Raw genomic sequence first — 15270 nt, 5'->3', positions numbered from 1 at the left:
CTGGAAATCCTCCTAGTAGGAAAGGACCTGGGAGTGACAGAACATGAGCCAGCAGTGCCCAGGTGGTCAAGAAAGCCTATGGCACCTGGCCTGGATCAGCAGTGATGTGGCAGCAGGACCAGGGCAGTGATTGTCCCTGTGCTGGGCACTGCTGAGGTCACACCTCAGTCCTGTATTCAGTTTTGGGCTTCTCACTGCAAGAAGGACATTGAGGGGCTGGAGTGTGTCCAGAGAAGAGAACAGAGCTGGGGAGGGGTCTGGAGCTTGGGGAGATCTTGTTCTCTCCAGCTCCCTGACAGGAGGAAGTAGCCAGGTGGGGGTCAGTCTCTTTTCCCAGGTAACAAATGATAAACCTAGAGGAAATGGCCTCCAGTCGGGCTAGAGGAGGTTTAGGCTGGATTTTAGGAAAAAATTCTTCACCAAAAAGACTTTTGAGTAGTGGAGCAGGCTGTCCCAGGGAGGTGGTGATATCACTATCTATCCCTGGAGGTATTTAAAAGATCTTGAAGGTCTTTTCAAACTGAAACAATTCTATGATTCTACCAGGGAATATGAGAATTTATTCAAACCTCAGTAAAGCTAGTAGAAATTCTCCTTTTGGCTTATGTGGACTTTGGATCAAATCCATTGGGGAAAAAAAAAGAAAGTATTGCAGGAAATGAGTGACAGCAACAAATTTCAAGGGCTTAAATTACAGATTTGACAACCTTTAATTACAACTAATTTCAGTTGATAGTGAACTGCACATGAAATTCATCATGGAGATTACTTAGGCAAGGAAAAGCGATAAAGATGAGGGCTTCATTTTAAACTGGAATTGTTTATCATCCATCAATATATTCCTGTGACTGTTCAAAGGGGGCAAGGGGGAAGACACCAACTTGTAAATATTCTAAGCAAAATTCAGATAACGGTAAGGGAAAAAGCTCTGAGGAACATGTAGAAACACACTGGCTAGTAAAGTATCAAGATTCACTAATACTCAGTTCTGCTTCCAGCAGGAAAGAGACAGCAGGCAAACCTAAGATTTCCACCTACATTCTTTTTCAGCATTGTACATTTGCAGCAATCAATTAATTTCATTTGAACAATCAGGGTTACACCTGGTACAATACTCAGCTGCTCTGTCTGCAGCTAAGAGAGTCAGCTGGGTGACAAGATAGTGTTGCCTTCCCCAAACTGCTTTTTTACTTTGGAATACCCATCAAATCTTTTGCAAGGACTTGGAGCTGGTATCTTAGTGCTCCTCTCAAATCCTTACTGCAGTGACAATATTCATGTGGCACTCTCAGCTGTCTTTGATAAACATGGATATTTTAAGAGATTGAACTCAATTCCACTCTTACAAGTACAAATCAAGACTTGCCTCTAAGACATTTACACAGAGGACAGGAGAAGCCCACAGAGCTCCATCTAAAGTAATATGTATTTTCAAAAGGGAGGTAACCCTTGACACCATCTATGGAATAGAACTACTTATCTGTAGGATTGCTTTGCTAGTTCCTGATACCAGCTTAGACAATTGAAGGCTGTACAGGAACTCTTTAAAGAAAAAAATTGATCCTCTACCTTTCTGTGTCATTGGTTAAATTTGTCTGGCAGATATTGGAATTCTAGATGGTTTTGATACAAATACAAAATAACACTGTAAGATCCTATTTATATACCTTATAATGATGTTCAGCAGGAGCTGCCAAGAACTGCAGATACAAAAGTCTAGAAATTTTGAAAGATCTTTTGCAAGGACACTATTGCTGATGGAGTAAGTAGAGGAAAACAAAATATGTGCAGCCTCAAACTCCAGAAACCTGGGCTGATTCAGCAGTTCTTCCCTCAGAAGTTCAGATCTTCTTAATGGGTACTGAAAGTGATGTGTGGTTGTTAGGACACAAAGTTATTAGTGCATTATTAGCTGTGACTAATGATAAATCAAGGGTGTAGCCTCTGACACAGGAGCCATTACAGAAGACAGAGAGGATGACAGCTTAGGCCTATTATTAAATCAGATCTTTCTTATCAAGGATAAACTAATGGAAGCTAATGATAATAATTCTCTTTAAACAGAAAAGACATCTCAATCTTACGGTGTGCTCCAATGATCAGGTGTGCTCACACACAGGGATGGCAGTAACTTTTTAGCACAAGTTACAACTGAGTTACCTGGAAAGTGAGTCTCCTCTCTTATTCTGCCATTCCCTAAGCTGTATCAGAGAAGTAGCTTTTGAAACAGATGCATAAATCTCATTTGGTAGATGATTTTTGCTTTGGTTTGTTGGTTTGTTTGTTTTTTTTTAACTATGGCTTCTTGCTTGTCCATTTACAGTGTTCTCTGTCTTTCATGATTCCTTCTTCAAGTCAATAGTTCCAGCAGAAAAATGAAGAATGGGTGGGTTGTGGGGATAACAGGAGATTTATGAAGCCCTTTGCTATACCCATTATATTATTTTAAAATCACATGTGTGGAGGGGGTGCTTGACTTGGAGTCTTCTGGAAAGCAGCTTCCCATAACCTAGAGAAGCATGGAAAATCCGTGGCTTGGATACCACTTTTAATACTGACACTGCTTCAAAACTAGTTCTATAATAGTGCTCATGTGTCCTGCAACAGCAGGTCAAATACACAAAGGCAGAAGCACATGGCACAAGTGGGGAGAACTTTTGGCAGGTTGAAGGAGAGGAAACACTGGGGAAGAAGAATCAGAGCAAGAGAGAGGGAGCAGAGGGAATTATTACCAGGACCATTTCTCCTTTAAGTGTCCTTCACACTGCTGTTGTCTCATGGAAACTGAGAAACTCCTTTTGTTTTGGTTTGTTGCTGTTTTCAGATGAACCATGTGTAAACACAGCATTGTGAAAAGAGCACACTTTGATCATTTGAGAATGCTAAACCTACTTTCATACTAATTGTTCTAATTTTCAATTTAAATTCAGGTTCTGAATTTCACATGTAACAACATTTTTATCCTTCAGTTGCTCTGAAACACTGAAGCAGATAATCTCTTAAAGCATGGAAGCATAAGCATTTTTTCCTCCTTTGCAAGAGGTGAAAGAAGTCTAGAGAATCAATAAATAAAAACTGCTAACTGTCCTAAATGTTTTGATATACAGAATTTCTTTTTTATCCCTGGATGACCCGAAAGAATGAAGTGGAATAAATCTGCATGGTGGAAAAAAAGATTTGTTCTTCATTCTTCCCTAGAACTAATGTAAATAAAAAAACCACTGAGAATAACTACTAAAAAATTTCAAGTCTGCCTCCTACATAGCCAAAAAGAAAGGCATCTACTTTCCACTCCCTCATCCCATTTCCCAGTGCTCTGACTTCAGCAGTGGCACTCTTCCTGGGTTCCTCCTCCTGCTCTTTGTTTTACAGTGCATTTAAATATTTAGATTAAATATCAGTCTTAATTTCATTTTAGCATTAGACTGTAGCCTATTCTCATTTAGTCATACATCTCTATTTTATTATACTTTGTCCAATCACCTCTTTTAAGCAGCCCTGGAGTTTTACAGATGCTACTTAAAAAACCCACCTAGAAAGTTTTTCATTTAGTTTTGGTGCACAGAAAGAAAGGGAGCATTGGTTCTGTATGCCAAATACAGAACTCAGGACTTTACTTTAAACAATACTTTGTAATTTTTTGTTTTTTCCAAAAGTGCCTGAGATTCAGGATATACCTTTTGCTCAGATCACATAGAAAAGATGTGCTCTTCTAGAATCTTAACACTTTAGCCTGCTTGGTTATATAAACTGTACTCTTAGGGGATGGCTTGTGATGCTCTTTCTTTCTGTGAGTTTACCAAACAAAACAAATTATGCTAACAAAAAGACATGTAATATGCCTTGATTCCTCTTTTCAGGGGAAATAGCAGGATGGTTTGTTGACAGTATGTTTAAAAAGGAGTCCTTGCTGATCACAGTCCTTGCTGATAGAGTAGAATTTCATCAAAATAATAAGTGCAATCTGGTTAGCTCCTTCAAAGAGACATGAATTCACATGCTGCAGAGAAGAGCTAAGGAGATGATGAGAAGGCTAAAGAGCCCAGATGGGCTCTCAGGCTACATCTATAGTGAGAAAGGTGAAAAATTCCTGGTTTGTTTACCCTTGAGAATAAAGCCTGAGAGGAGATACTCTAGTCAATTTGGGGCACTGTAAAACAAAGAGAGAAAAAGGAGAGAGGAAGAAAAATGACTATTTATTCTGACTGACAATGTTAACATTTAAGGAACAGGACACACTGTAGTTTTGCTGTTGACTAACACTGAGATCACCTCCAAGCTGCAAATTGGCTGGCAGCAATATGAGCAAAGAAAGTAAAGGGGAAAGTGAATAGATTAATGTATTGATTTCCACGTTCCTCTTGGAGGGAAGGTAACCAATTACTCCTTTTACTGAAAGGAAGGGAAAAGCTTGGGGAGTGCAACACATCAACAGGCTTTTTTATACACTAATCTTCAAAGACTTAGGGATCAACTCAGAACTCAGAAGCTAAAGAAACAGGACAACAATTCTCACTGATTTCAACATGCTTTGAGAAACTTAAAAAGTTAAAAAATAAAAGTTATGCATTAAACTTCTTGAAACTTCCCTAAGCTAGAGCTCAGCAATTGAAAGAAAATTAAAATAATGGGACTCTTGATCACTTCCAGTACTTCCTTTGCACTGTAGGCAAAGTAGATATGCTAAGGACTTCAAGATTTTTAGAGTGGCATTTACAGACTACAAAAAAATGTAACAAGACAGCTTCATATTTTAATCTCTTACTGGTATACGAAGCAATCAGAATTTCATTCTGCAGCAACCTTTTATCTTTAAATCTGAAGAATTTCTGACTTTTTGAAAAATAATCATGTCTTACTCTTTAATTTAACAAGTTCAAAAAACCCAATGTCCACTGTTGTATTTACCTTCTCCTGAAAATTTCTGTAAGTGGTACCAGACAGGCAAGATAGCACATTTTGAGATAAATTTGAGATTTCAGCCACTGAAAGAGGGCATTGTAGCACCAAGCACCATCTTATCTCTCCCATCACACACCGATCCACATTACTGATATTTTATAAATCCTCAGTGTCTCAAGTGAAAGTGGTATGTTTATGAATGTAATAAAAATAAAGGCATTCACTGTATATAGACTTTCTCTGCAAGAGTCAGAATAAAGAAGAACAAAGAGAATTCTTTCTCACTTGCCAATCTGAACCATCTGAGCAATATCACAAAACCAAATACAGCCTTCTATAAAATACAGCCCTTTCTATTGTTTTTCCTGCTGCACCACTCTTAACAGACCATTAAGTCATGCCAGGCTGATTTATGTAATGAAAACTTCCCAGTGCAGATTGAAATGCATCATACAGTCATGTTGCACTTAAATGCCAATAGACTGCATTTAACCAATAGGAAATTTGGAAAATTCATGGCCAGTATCTTAGCTGTCTCTTCACCATCATGACAGAGAAGTTCAGTTTTTGCACTTGGTCTCCCTTTATTCCCTTAGCTAAATTCAAATACTTCACTTCTATCCTGGTGGCAAAAGTATCCAGGTATTTGCTGCAAATCTTTTCTTTTTGGGAAGATGAGCCACAGCACATGACAAAAAAACTAAGTAAACCTGACTTACTGCAAAGCAACTGACATGGAAAGAACTCTGTTTTCACTTGGACTTAGTTGAAATTAATTTGCAAACTGAGTAGTACTCTGTCATCTGAATGACTTTTTGTATTATTAATAAAAAGTAACTGGGACATCAGACAGATCTTCATAAATATGGCATTTGAAGGTCCTCCATCTCAAAGCAGTACAGCAACTGTCTTTGAGAAAAGGGTCAATGTTACTGAAACTTTTGGGCTCTTCCCAATTATTGTGCTTCTTCCAGCAGCTATGATCCTGTCCAACTGCCATATGAAATACAGCAGAAAAAAATGAGAAAATTCTAACTTGCTTATCTGAAGAATCTACCTATTCAGTGAAATAACTATAGAAATGGTCTAAATAGGGATAAATATCTTGTTTCCTAAACCCATCTGTTGTAAATCCTGTCAGGTATCTTTTCAAAAGGTTATAAATAATCTATTTTAGAAAGAGGCAACACATTTATTCCTAGCAGCAAATTCAAACATGATGAGTAATCTGGCACAGAGCTTTTAAATTCACCAGCTGCCACCCACCTCAGGCAGCACCATACCTCATTTTATCTGTGTAGTACGAACCATTTGTTAATAAGTGCTTGAACACAACATGGTCATTGGTAATCCCACTCCTGAATTTTCCACTCAAGCTGAAATTAAAATAAAAATACCATACCTAAGAGTGTACAAATATTTAAAATGGGCAAAAACTGACTAGAAAATGAAAATTATTCTGCTTGCAACAAGAAATACAAGTCTAAATCATTAAAAATATATTTCTCTACTCTTCATTGGAAAAAAAAATGGTTTGTCTTGTTTAAAACCTAATAAAGGCAAAACATGTCTGCTCTGAATTTGAGACAGTGATGGAAGATAGAAGTATGTAGATAATTTTCTGGTGTCATCAAAAAATATAAACTTTGAAGTGCTCCCCTGCACTTTATTATACACATAAATATACAAATATACTTCTGTTAAAATGTCATCCTCCTAGAAAGCTGTGAACTAATTACATGAAGCAGGGTTTTCTTTAGCTTCCTTTAGGTAAAGAGAGGTTTTTTTTACTCTGCATTCCAGTTAAATTCCTGAACAAAAAAATGCTACAAGATTTGACTCCCTGTGCTTGCTAAATGAAAATTTTAACAGAAGACTACTTGGGTTTCTTGGTGGAGAGGGAAGTTACTTTGGTTTGACTTTAAATTTAAAAAAAAAACCAGGATGGGTAGCCACCTTCTTTGCATAGTCTTGAATGAAATAGAGCAGTGAAGTGCACAAATTAATTTTATTTCAGGTATTTACGCAAAAAACCCAATATAAGTACACATGATAACTGTCTTTCTACAGGTACAGGATCAGATAAAAGTGATTGACTCTGATCTGCTAATACACAGTAATTCCCACATACACTTGTATGGGAGTTCTATGTCAAACCTCTTCAGGGTTAGACTTATTTACTCAACAATCCTTTCACAAGTCACAAAGATAATCACTAATGAAATAATTTGATAAGGACCATATGCCCATATACTAATTATTTAAAGATCAACCATTCTAATTTCAGTTTCCTAAATAAAAATTCTGTAGAAGAATAAATTCTTTGTCAGAGCTGTTCTCTTTCAACAAAATAAAATAGCCTAGGCAGGGAATATGTGGAACTGGCCATTGCATGATCATGCAATCATATACCTGGACATAAAGTAACCTGAGACCAAGACCTGCTATATAAGCTTTGGAGATGGAATCAGGGATGACTCAACGGCCTGAAAAACTTTTTAAAAGAATCAGTACTGTGAAATGAGACACTATCAAAACTACTGAAACCTATCATTTTCTGGTGAATTTCCAGTAATTTATTTTATGTAGTTTTCATAGAGCTTGAAACAGTCTCCACTGTATGATTTTTTTTCCTTGACTGTCTTTTAAGAGGCAGCAAAGTAAAAAAAAAAAAAAAAAAAAAAAAAAAAGTATTGCTTTCTCTACAAGCAAAATAATTTTAATCTTGTGGCATTTCTTAGTAAATGAAGAAGCATACTAAATTCATACCACATTTTCTAAGCACAGTAAAATTTTCTCCCGAGTTCACTGCAGTTTTACACTTCTGCAACTCCTGGGAATTAACTCCTTGAGAACGAGCCTAATGCCAAAATAATAGAGTAGTGATTTGGGTTTAAAGCTTGCTATCAAAATCCCAAATGGAGAAGGGAAAATTTCTCTTCTGCAGAGGTAATTCTCTAGGCGTGGATAAGCCATTCTGTGACTGTGGAGGTATTTGGCTTGGTTCCATGGATGTTAGTTCAAGAAAGTTAGTAAGATGGGATCACCCTAGTTCTGGAAAGAGAGGTCTATCCTGGATTTTATCTTTAAATTGCACCAATCTTTCTTCCTCCAAACTTAGAACAGTGAAGAACTGTGATGAATTCAAACTCAAAAACTTTAGTCAAATACATATCTAACAAAGTTTTGACTAAGTAAATAAAGACCAAACCGCTCATCAATCTCCATAAATACTGGTACTGACTTTTTACACTAATCCAAAAAAATCAGAGTTAGCACATTATTATTCTAAAAGATACATTTAAATACAAACGACAAATATCAGAGGAGCAATGCAGCTCATTAAACTAAATCCATGTAGGCACAGAGTAAATATTCATGAAAGAAAATTGAATCGTACATTTGGAATATTTCTGAACACCAGAAGTGAATTTCAGCTACTGACAGTTGCAAATTTTCCATTATCCTCAGTAAGATTTTTATGCATTTACAGAATTTTGAAGGCACAGGAAATAATAAAATTTTCTGTGTGGGGATTTAAAATCTAGAGGTTGTCTTCCTCATGACTTGTTATTCAAAACAGCCTGCATCCTATACAGTGCACTCCAAACTGCACTCCAAGATGACCCAAGGGCAGAAACCAGTGATGAACTTCCTCAGCAAGCACAGAAATCTACTCCATACCCTCTTCAACTTCAGGACTTCTTCATTTCAGAACTCTTTGAACGATAGGATACAAGAAAGACGGGACATGCAAAGCCTGTGCTTTCTCTGCTGTGCGGAAAAGCAGGATGAGCTGATTGTTTAGGGCCTGGGAGAAGCTCACCAAAGTCAACACTTTTACACCAGGTCCAAACCCAAACCAATAAAAGCATTTAAATGAGTGACTGCAGCACACCCACCCCATTTCACCGACTGGTACTTGGTGATTTGGCAAATGTGCTCGTACACGACACAGTAGGAAATACAACGTTTGGAAATAGCACTTTGGCAGACAAAACCACTTGCCTGGTGTTAGACAGGTACAACTATTAAGCGCTGGCTGCTTATTCCAGCCAGTGAAATGCTGTTGCAAATGAAAGATGAAGCATTGCATGAAGCCATGCTAAAATGGATAGAAGGATGGTTACTTACCAACGGGGCGAGCTGTTGACATTACAATGGTGTAGTGAGAACATAAAAAGGAAATTAAAAAAAGAAAAGAATATCTGTCAGAATGCATGACGTGTAATGTTATTTTCCACTATGGATACTACCATGATTGCTAACCCCTCAAATGGAAGCCTAAGTCAAATGTTCACTGCTGCTATTGTGCCACTATCATCCCATTTACTTGAGCATAGCATCTGAACAAGCTGACTGGAACCATTCTCTGAGAAACATTTTTATTATCTTCGCATGCCATTATCAAGTATCATTGTTAATGCCTGATAAAAGAAAAATTGCATTGCATTAGCACAAACTTTTAGATCCCAATGACCACATCAATTTAAGTCTCACACTGCCTAATGTCATGCAAGGCATTTGCTTTCTGAGTCAAACACCAAATGAATTTTAAGCATGACCAGCCAGTACTGCAGTAAGGGCTAGACAAAGCCCAGGACAGTTTTTCTCATTCAATAATAGGCATGAAAGCTTACAGCACAGTGCTTTTTCATCACTGACAGTGCTGATGAAAATATAACAAATGGGCTGAAATTGCCACAGGGACTTCAACCCATAACCTCCCAAATCACTGCTTAGGTAACTTCTACTTCCTAAAAAAATTGCTGTTAAATGATTGACAGGTTAATACTGTTTCAGGCTGATACAGAGATTGAAAGTTGCTGCTGCAACAAGTGATTTCTTGGTTATAGAGCAGCCCTTCATTATACTTGTGCTGGGGAAGAGAGCTGTCAGTCCCTCTGCTAATAAAATATAGACATCTCTTTCAGAAGAGCTGAAAATTTGGACATAAAAGCAACTGCAGGTTGCATCTGTGTAGGCAAAGCTTCCCTTATTTTATCAGCAGCCATAATTACACATTTCTGAGCAAAGGCAGATTTTTTTTTGATTATTATTATTTTTAAGATTACCAGCCCTGTGTGCTTATGAGCAGGCTAGAGTCAACCATAAGACATGGAAATTCAGAGGTAACAGAGGTTGTGAGGGCCTTCTTAGTTCTCAGCCTTTCCATGGCTCTGTCACCATTTCATTTAACTATGTCTAGTCTGCTGCCATTCTCACCCATCATCTCTTAGAGCACTTTTTGGCTTCCAGTATTATGGACATATTCATTCTTCTGCAAAGATGAGGTGTAAGAGTGATACACATCTTTCCAAGAGAGAACATGGAGTCTGAGTCACAACTCTGATTCTACTGTTGTTTGTGACAGTGTAATGCAACTTTCCTGACCGCATCCCCATCCTCTGGTTTAGGAAGATGGAGCTGTGAATGAGGGAGCTAAGGATTACATGGTGTTGTCAGGTGTGCAGATGGAACTACATGACACCTGCAAGGTCCAAGACAAGCTCAAGGTAAATTTTGAAATGCTAAGTGGTTTTGCTCCTTTACATGACATGGTAAAATCAGTGTCAGACAACACTGTTAATTAACAATTCAGAATTAAAGTTTTCTTTAATTAAGAAGTCCATTGTTCATCATCCCCTTAAAGTCAATGGGAGATTTCCCAGTCTTATGTTTTCACAAAACTCAGAGTAATGGCTTTCTCCAATGAATGTCTTGGTTTTTCTCATTTTCTGTCATACCCTGAACATGTAGTATGTTTCTAGCATCATGGCTTTGTTTTTATTGAATAAACATTATATATTTGACTTTAAATGACAAACCCAGGGGGAAAAATACACAAGATAATGAAAACATGCTTTTACTGAGGGAAAATCAATTAAATTACACATTTCCTTGAGTTTCTTTTTTCCCCTTTAATTTCATTGGGTTCAAGCTCCAGTGATTTCAAAGGATTTTTTTGCTGGGTTCTAGCTATTGTTTACATTAAAAGTCAGGGTAGCAAATCCAAAAGGCTTGCTCCAGTAAAGTGCACAGTGGACACAGTTCTAGGAGTGTTTAAAGGCCAGGGAATTAGTTACCAGAATTACTGGACACTCTGATCCTGCCTGTGACAAAGGAACAGAGTGAGACTGCTTCTGGGAGTTGGCTGTGGTGACTAATTTTCCTGTATTACAAAAGGGAAGAACAATCTCTTACACACCTATTTCTTCAACTTAAAATGGGAAGAGCCATATTGTCACTTACAGTCTAAAGTGAACACTGAGGTAATACTTCAACAGATTATCACAATGCTGTCTTTTCTTTGTTACATACTAACATCTCTCCCCCTGCAAAGCCACTCAGTGGCTTTTTTTTTCCCTTTGAATTCAGCAAATTAAACTGAACTGTGTCCATGCATTAAATGGATGGAAATGGAAGCTGGCCTCTTGGGTCAGTTGACCCCAGTTCTAATAAAGCAATCCATTGAGACTTTGAACATTTGATTTAATGTGTATGAAAAGAGGAGGACAGATAAAGCTAAAAATGTTTTTATTAACCTTTCACAGCTCTACTGAAAACTGTCAGCATGCACCACTAAACTGTGAAATAGTGTCTGCCTGATATCCATTGTGCCAAATTGCTGCTTATCTTTTGGAATGAAGTAATAACTATTATATTCTATTTACTCAAATAGAAATATTAGCTTACAAACTTTTTCTCTCCCCATAATATTTAGCATGTCTATATGTATTCTCATGAAAGATATTTTGGCAATTCCTTATTCCACTAGCCTTAAAACCTCCTTACCAAATCAAAGATCAGCGCATAAACAGTGAATGGATACTAGAGACCACAAATATTTTAGGCGAGAATAATTAGTCTTTACCTTGTAATACTTATAAAATTTAATTAGGATTTTCTCTTTCCTTTGGCTGTGGTTTATTTTTTGGATAAAGGGCAGTGGTAGAGAGCTTAATTATGGCAGAGCTAATCCCATAATAATATTATCTGTATTATGTTTGTCATTAATAAATATAGTTACTCTACTCATTATACTTCTTAGAGAAAGAAACGTGACTAATAGCCTGAGCTGATGGCTCACATATTCATGTCTATGCCCATAGGTATGTAGTGCTTGCTTATGCATATATGCATCTTCTCTTCAATAAAAACACACTGGGACAGGACTTTAACTGCAGGAAGATCCCATCCCACTGAAATCAATTAAAATTTCGCACATGATATCAACAGGACCAGGACTTCACCCACGCTGTAAATCAGTGGGTGAAATCACCGTGACAAAGGGTGTGTGGAACCCAAACAAGGGCAGGGAAGGATGGGGCCCATCCCATCAGAAAGCAATTATCCATGCAGGACACGGCCCTGCCTCTGCGGGAGCACTCACCTCGCACGGTGAGCGTAGCAGAGGCCTCCACTTTCCCAACTCGGTTCTCGGCGATGCAGGTGTAGGTTCCCTCATCCGTGCTCATGGCTTTCTTAATGCGCAGGGTGTAGTCGTCTTTGATGTCATACCTGTATCACAGCAAAAGAGTGAAAACTCTTTTTGTGGCTAGCAGAAACGGACAGAAACCATCACCTGGAAAACGCCAGTGGGAATCTATTTTGGAGCCAACTTTGGAAGATAAATTATTATCCAGCATTAGATAATTCCATGAAGCATTAATCTCCATGACATTTTTATTGCACTCTGCATTAGTTAGAAACTTTACATAAAATTAGTATTGCTATGTTCAGTATTAGGGCTTTATTAATAATATCATTCACTTTGTCCTTGATCTAGTGCAATAAGATAAAATTAAGGTATCAGACATCAGTTATCAATACACGACAGGTCAGGTTTATCATGCCTTTAACCGTGTGAGCTACACAATTTACCTTTTGCTGATTTGGAAATTTCCTTTTATATACAGTTTTCCCCTACAGCAGCAATCCCTTAGGGAAGGGTAAGTATGTTGGTAGGATCTCATACTACCCAATTGCAAACAATAAAAAATATATTCAGGCTCTGGAAGGTGACATTTATTGAAGAGGCACATTAAAGGAGATTTATCAATTTCACAGAAATACAACAAAACAATTCAATAAGGGTGGACAATGATATTTTCTCTTTCTTAAAAGTAATTAGAAATAAATCAGTTGTGCTTTTTCCATTTCTTTGTTTCTACTGTTGAAAAAATTCTAGAATTTTAAGTTATATACATGAGGATGTATAAAAATTACTTAATGCAACATACTCCAATATGTAGTGAACATTTATTCTCAAGGCATTTAGACTGATTATACCCAGAAAAAAAATTTCAGCTAAATTGTTATTATACTGCAGAAGTCATGCTTAACAAACTTTTTTAGGCTCTGATCCAAAGCTCATTAAAGTCAGCAGGAGACTTCATGTTGTATAAAATATCTTTGGTTGCCAAATCAGGAAAACCCCGGTTATCAGCACAGATACTTTACCTTTTAAATATTATTTTGTCAAATTATTTTAAACAACATCTCTTCTTGATATGGTACATTAAGTCACCTTGAATCTAGACTTGGCTTCAGATTCACATGTATCAGTGAAATAGGAACACTTAAGACAGATCTAGACTTCAGGAGGTGTCACTACTATTTCTCACTGTATACACAGTCATGACATAATTTTAGAATGACTCATTTACCTTTTTTTTATGCAGGAAAGGTCTTATAGACTTGTACAGGAAACACATAGAAATCGTATGGAAAAACACCCTTAAATGTTTGGATGAATAAGGACACAATGCAACAAGTCAGAGGAATGTTGCCAGGCTCTATGAGATTTTTAGATCCTTTGGGAACATGAAACATAAGGTTTTTTGTGTACATAACATATATTGCTATTGGTTCCTTTAGTATAGGTTTGCAGAGAGAGCACCATGTGCTAACAGACTTCAAAGCGTCTTAAATCAAGGATCCCATATGGTGAAACATTTAAAATTCTATTAGGTCTAACTAAATTAGAACATTCCTAGCAATTTCAAGAACAAAGAGCAGTCAAGAAATCTTTTCACACTCACCACAATACAACTTCTTTCTATATTCAGTAGGTCCATTCTATCAATTAGCAAGAAATAATTTAATAAAGATGTCTTTGAGGCTAACCATTCTGTTAAAGTTAACATAAACACATATAATATCCATTTCCTTGGGAGTTACATTTAATTGTATGTATATGCAGTACCTCAGATTTAACTGATTAATAAGAAATATGCCAAGGGAAAGAGTAAGTAAATAGATGTCACAGCAAACTTTAGAAACCTGTAAGAATAATTTTTTTTGCCAGCATAGTGCCATTGGTAGTGGTGAGGGGGCATGTAGTTATGATGTTAGAGAACTTAATACGCACCTTCTGGAGAGCTACACATCTATTACAACTACATTCAACAGCCACATGCAGCTAAAGAACATTTCCTCTAGACTGCTCACAAATTATGTCATTTTGCATGCTGTGCTGCATTAGTCAATGGCAAACAAAAATCACTGTTTTCATAAGACAGAAAGGGCAAATTGTCCCCCTTAAAAATCTCAAGAATATGACAACATTATCCTACAACGATGGAGCAGTTATTTGTCTTTGGTGATTGCAGAGTTGCAGACAAGAGTGAATGCTTATTTTCTTGATATGAGGCCAGCTCTAGGAGACTGAAAATATAAATTTGTATTCAGCTCCTGTATGATAAGGAAACTAAGATCAGTTGAAATATAAATATGAATTGGATATCAGAATCAGGGCTATTAAGCTGGGCAACAATTAGCCAACTGTGTAATTGTGGAAATCCAGGGCTTCCCTCTGGCTGCCCTGGAAGGCCTGGGACCCTGGCAGGGGTCAGGAACCCCCCTGTACAGAGCCCCCAGAGACACTGTCTGTGATCTCTGTCCATGGAAAAGAGTTTTCAATCTTACAGGATGAATTACAAGCTCTGAATATTTGATATAAGTAATAATTAAGTGTGGCACGGGTGCAAAAGTAAAATTTTAGGATTCTAGATTAAGGGTTCAAAGGGGACAAGATGGAGAAAATTGGGTGTGTCTTGTTCTTTTTCTCCTTCTTCATGCCCTCCATGTTTCACTGTAGTGTTGGCATTTTTCTGTTGGTTTAAGCTGGGGACACACTGTTCAACGTAGGTGACAGATATTGGCACATTATTGTAAATCCAGCACAGGTAGTTTCTGGTATTTAATGTTTGTAACATCCCACTGAGGGCAGAGCCCCACACGCTGCCCTGCAGGACAGAGCTGCGGCAGGGCAGCAGAACATGTTAGAGATAAACAGAATAAACAACCTTGAAACCAGCACAGACAAATTATGGCTTCTTCTTTGGCAGTGGGGCTGAAAGACAG

General features: G+C 37.5%; 1 protein-coding gene across 23 annotated transcripts in view; it reads right to left on the bottom strand.

Annotated features, from left to right (window-relative positions):
* ROBO2 (roundabout guidance receptor 2) overlaps nt 1–15270 on the bottom strand; it is a 1029224-nt gene that overhangs the window by 110538 nt on the left and 903416 nt on the right. For 17 of the 23 annotated variants that reach the window (XM_032751027.3, XM_072936785.1, XM_072936791.1 and 14 more), the window contains 2 exons: nt 12296–12423; nt 9037–9048 (listed from right to left, as the gene is read on the bottom strand). In XM_032751027.3, coding sequence (XP_032606918.3) covers nt 9037–9048; nt 12296–12423 — 140 coding nt within the window. The remainder of the gene's footprint in view (nt 1–9036; nt 9049–12295; nt 12424–15270) is intronic. The other 6 variants (XM_032751024.3, XM_030285808.4, XM_032751043.3 and 3 more) reach the window with 1 other exon arrangement.

This window comes from Taeniopygia guttata, chromosome 1, assembly GCF_048771995.1.
Source record: "Taeniopygia guttata chromosome 1, bTaeGut7.mat, whole genome shotgun sequence".
In the NCBI taxonomy this organism is placed as follows: Eukaryota; Metazoa; Chordata; class Aves; order Passeriformes; family Estrildidae; genus Taeniopygia; species Taeniopygia guttata.
Note: the sequence above shows the minus strand (reverse complement) of the source record. Positions and strands in the feature narration are given on the sequence as shown.